The 2421-nt window shown below is 57.6% G+C and overlaps 1 protein-coding gene across 1 annotated transcript in view; it reads left to right on the top strand.

Moving 5' to 3' along the window:
• The window catches only part of LOC122547456 (paired box protein Pax-8-like), a gene marked incomplete at its 3' end in the record, with an annotated part of 19804 nt that overhangs the window by 13925 nt on the left and 3458 nt on the right, over positions 1–2421 (top strand). Inside the window, exons 5-6 of the mRNA XM_043686078.1 lie at positions 698–825; positions 1222–1420. Coding sequence (XP_043542013.1) covers positions 698–825; positions 1222–1420 — 327 coding nt within the window. The remainder of the gene's footprint in view (positions 1–697; positions 826–1221; positions 1421–2421) is intronic.

Raw genomic sequence — 2421 nt, 5'->3', positions numbered from 1 at the left:
GGAGGTGAGGATGCAGACTCCCTGGGTATATTTAAGGCTGAGATTGATAGATCCATGATTGGGAAGGTTGGGGGGAGGATTAAGACCGTGGAACAGGACCTTCAGTCCACCATTCCAAAGTAATTGACTCGCACACAGTCCATAATCCCTGTATATCCACGTGTTCCTCTTAAATCATTACTGTTGTACCTGATCTCCCCCCCCCCCCCACCGAGGCAGGCTCGTCGAGAAATCTTGCTTCGATCGTCCATCCCCTCGGAAACTGTCTCCACCCCCCCCAGTCAACTTCCAGACCTTTCCAGTCTGCGCAATGGAATTTTATCATCGGACTCAGATACCAGGGGGTGCCACGTCCCAGGGAACGCCAACCCCTCCTGAGTTTTCGGAGAGGGGTGGGCTTGTTAATTGGGGAACCGTGTCGTTGCTGTGGGTAGGCGGGGGGGGGGGCGGGGCAACGCGAGGACTTGTGGGTTTGCAGGTCTGTACTCCGGAACGGTTCAGGTGAAGCCTGGGGAGGTGATTTCCAATGCACACCCTGGCCGAGAGTTTTGGGAAAAGTCAAATCCCTACGGAAATCCGGAGCGGGGAAACGTGGCGAAGGGGGGGGGGGGGGGGGGGGGGGGGGGGTGGCGAATTCTCCGGGCATCTGCTCGGTTGGCGTGGCCTAACTGCTGGTTCTGCTCCCTTCCGTCTGCAGACGGGCAGGCGAGGAGTGGCACCCCTGGCAAGCAACTGCGGGCAGAGGCCTTCGCCCAGCCGCGGGAGGACCCGGACTGCGTCTTCGAGAGGCCGCCCTACCTGGAGCTCTACGCCAAGGGTGATCAGGTGAGCCAATCGCGAGAGGGGTCTTGAAGAGCGGGAGAGAGAGATCGGGACAGACCGGGGTTCGGAGTGGGAGGGGGGTGGGGGGGGGCGGGTAGCTTTCAAATTTGGCCATGTCCTCTCCATCGGGGGAGTGGGGTCAACTGTCGTGCCAACACAGCCCCCCCTCCTCCCACTTAAGGTGGGCATGGTGCTGCTGCCAATCCTCCTGACAGGAAAGCCCAGGGGTGGTTGGCAACTGGCTCAGTGCCCGTCGCCAGTACGCATGGGTTGGCGCCCAGTTGTCTCCCACTGCGCCCGGGGTTCGGAGTGGCAGGGCCCCCTGAGGGAGGGGGCGATGCCGGCTGCGGTGCTAACGCCACTCTCCTTGCCTCCTCCCTCCCCCGCCCACCCCTGCAGGGCCCTCTGTACCCGCCGGCGTCGCTGAGCAACGGAGCCGAGGAAGGCGAGCGCGAGTCGACGCCTCCGTCTGCCCATATCGGCAGGGCGCCCCCTCAGGCCTACCAGGGGGTGACAGGTGAGAGGCCCGCCCCACGGGATTCTGGGAGCAAAACAACCATTGCCGGGCCGACCGGGCCTCGTCCTGTGGTATTCGGGGGTGAGGAATGAATCAATTGCGAGACGGCGCCAAATTTGTCCACGGCTTGGAGGGGGAAATCGCTCACACTAGCTCTCCCTCTCTGCCCCCATTTAAGGAGCTTGGTTGCCTTCAAGAAATAAGCTCCCAGCATGCAATTGGAGACCAGAAACCAGGCCGATCCGCGCTCCGCCTAACAGGAGAAGTGACTCAAAACCCAATTTGCTGTCTTTTTGATTACGCCAAAACCCCCCCAGCAACGTCCTGGGAAATCTCCTCTGCAGACTTTATAATATCCTTCCTCACAGCCAAAGCGACTAGAACAGGACGTAGTACTCTAGACCAGGCCTCACCAACGTCCTGTACAACCTCAACATGACGTCACAAACCTCCTTCGCAGCCCCCCTCCCCCCCTGACCCAGAGATCTGAGCAATGAAGGCTAAACCCCTTCCTTAACCGCTCCGTCTAAACGTGACGTGGATTGGAGCTGCATTCCGTTGAATATGTCCAGGCGGAAAATCAATTCCGGACGGGTACTTGCATTTCACAGTGCAGGCAGCCAGATGAAACTGAAAATGAGCCTGGCCACTGACGTTTTTCCGTCCCTCCACCTTTCGGATTTAACTTTTCGCTTGCTTTATCCTTGCTGTTGTAACTCAACGAATCCTCAACAATTTAGGCCCAAAGAGTCCACACTGACCCTCCGAAGAGTAATCCACCCAGACACATTCCCCTACCCTATTACACGACATTTACCCCTGACTAATGCACCTAATCTGCACATCACTGAACACTATGGGTAATTTAGCATGGCCAATTCACCCTAACCTACATATTCCTGGGCACTATGGGTAATTTAACATGGCCAATTCACCTGAACCTGCACACCCCTGCACACTAGGGTGGATTGGCCATGCAAAATTACCCATAGTGTTCAGGGATGTGCAGGTTAAAGTGGATTGGCCGTGCTAAATTACCCACAGTGCCCAGGGATGTGCAGATTAGGGTGGATTGGCCATGC

The sequence above is a fragment of the Chiloscyllium plagiosum genome, unplaced genomic scaffold (genome assembly GCF_004010195.1).
Source record: "Chiloscyllium plagiosum isolate BGI_BamShark_2017 unplaced genomic scaffold, ASM401019v2 scaf_10045, whole genome shotgun sequence".
NCBI classification, from domain to species: Eukaryota; Metazoa; Chordata; class Chondrichthyes; order Orectolobiformes; family Hemiscylliidae; genus Chiloscyllium; species Chiloscyllium plagiosum.
The sequence above is the reverse complement of the archived record's forward strand: the minus strand, read 5'-3'. Positions and strand labels throughout refer to the sequence as shown.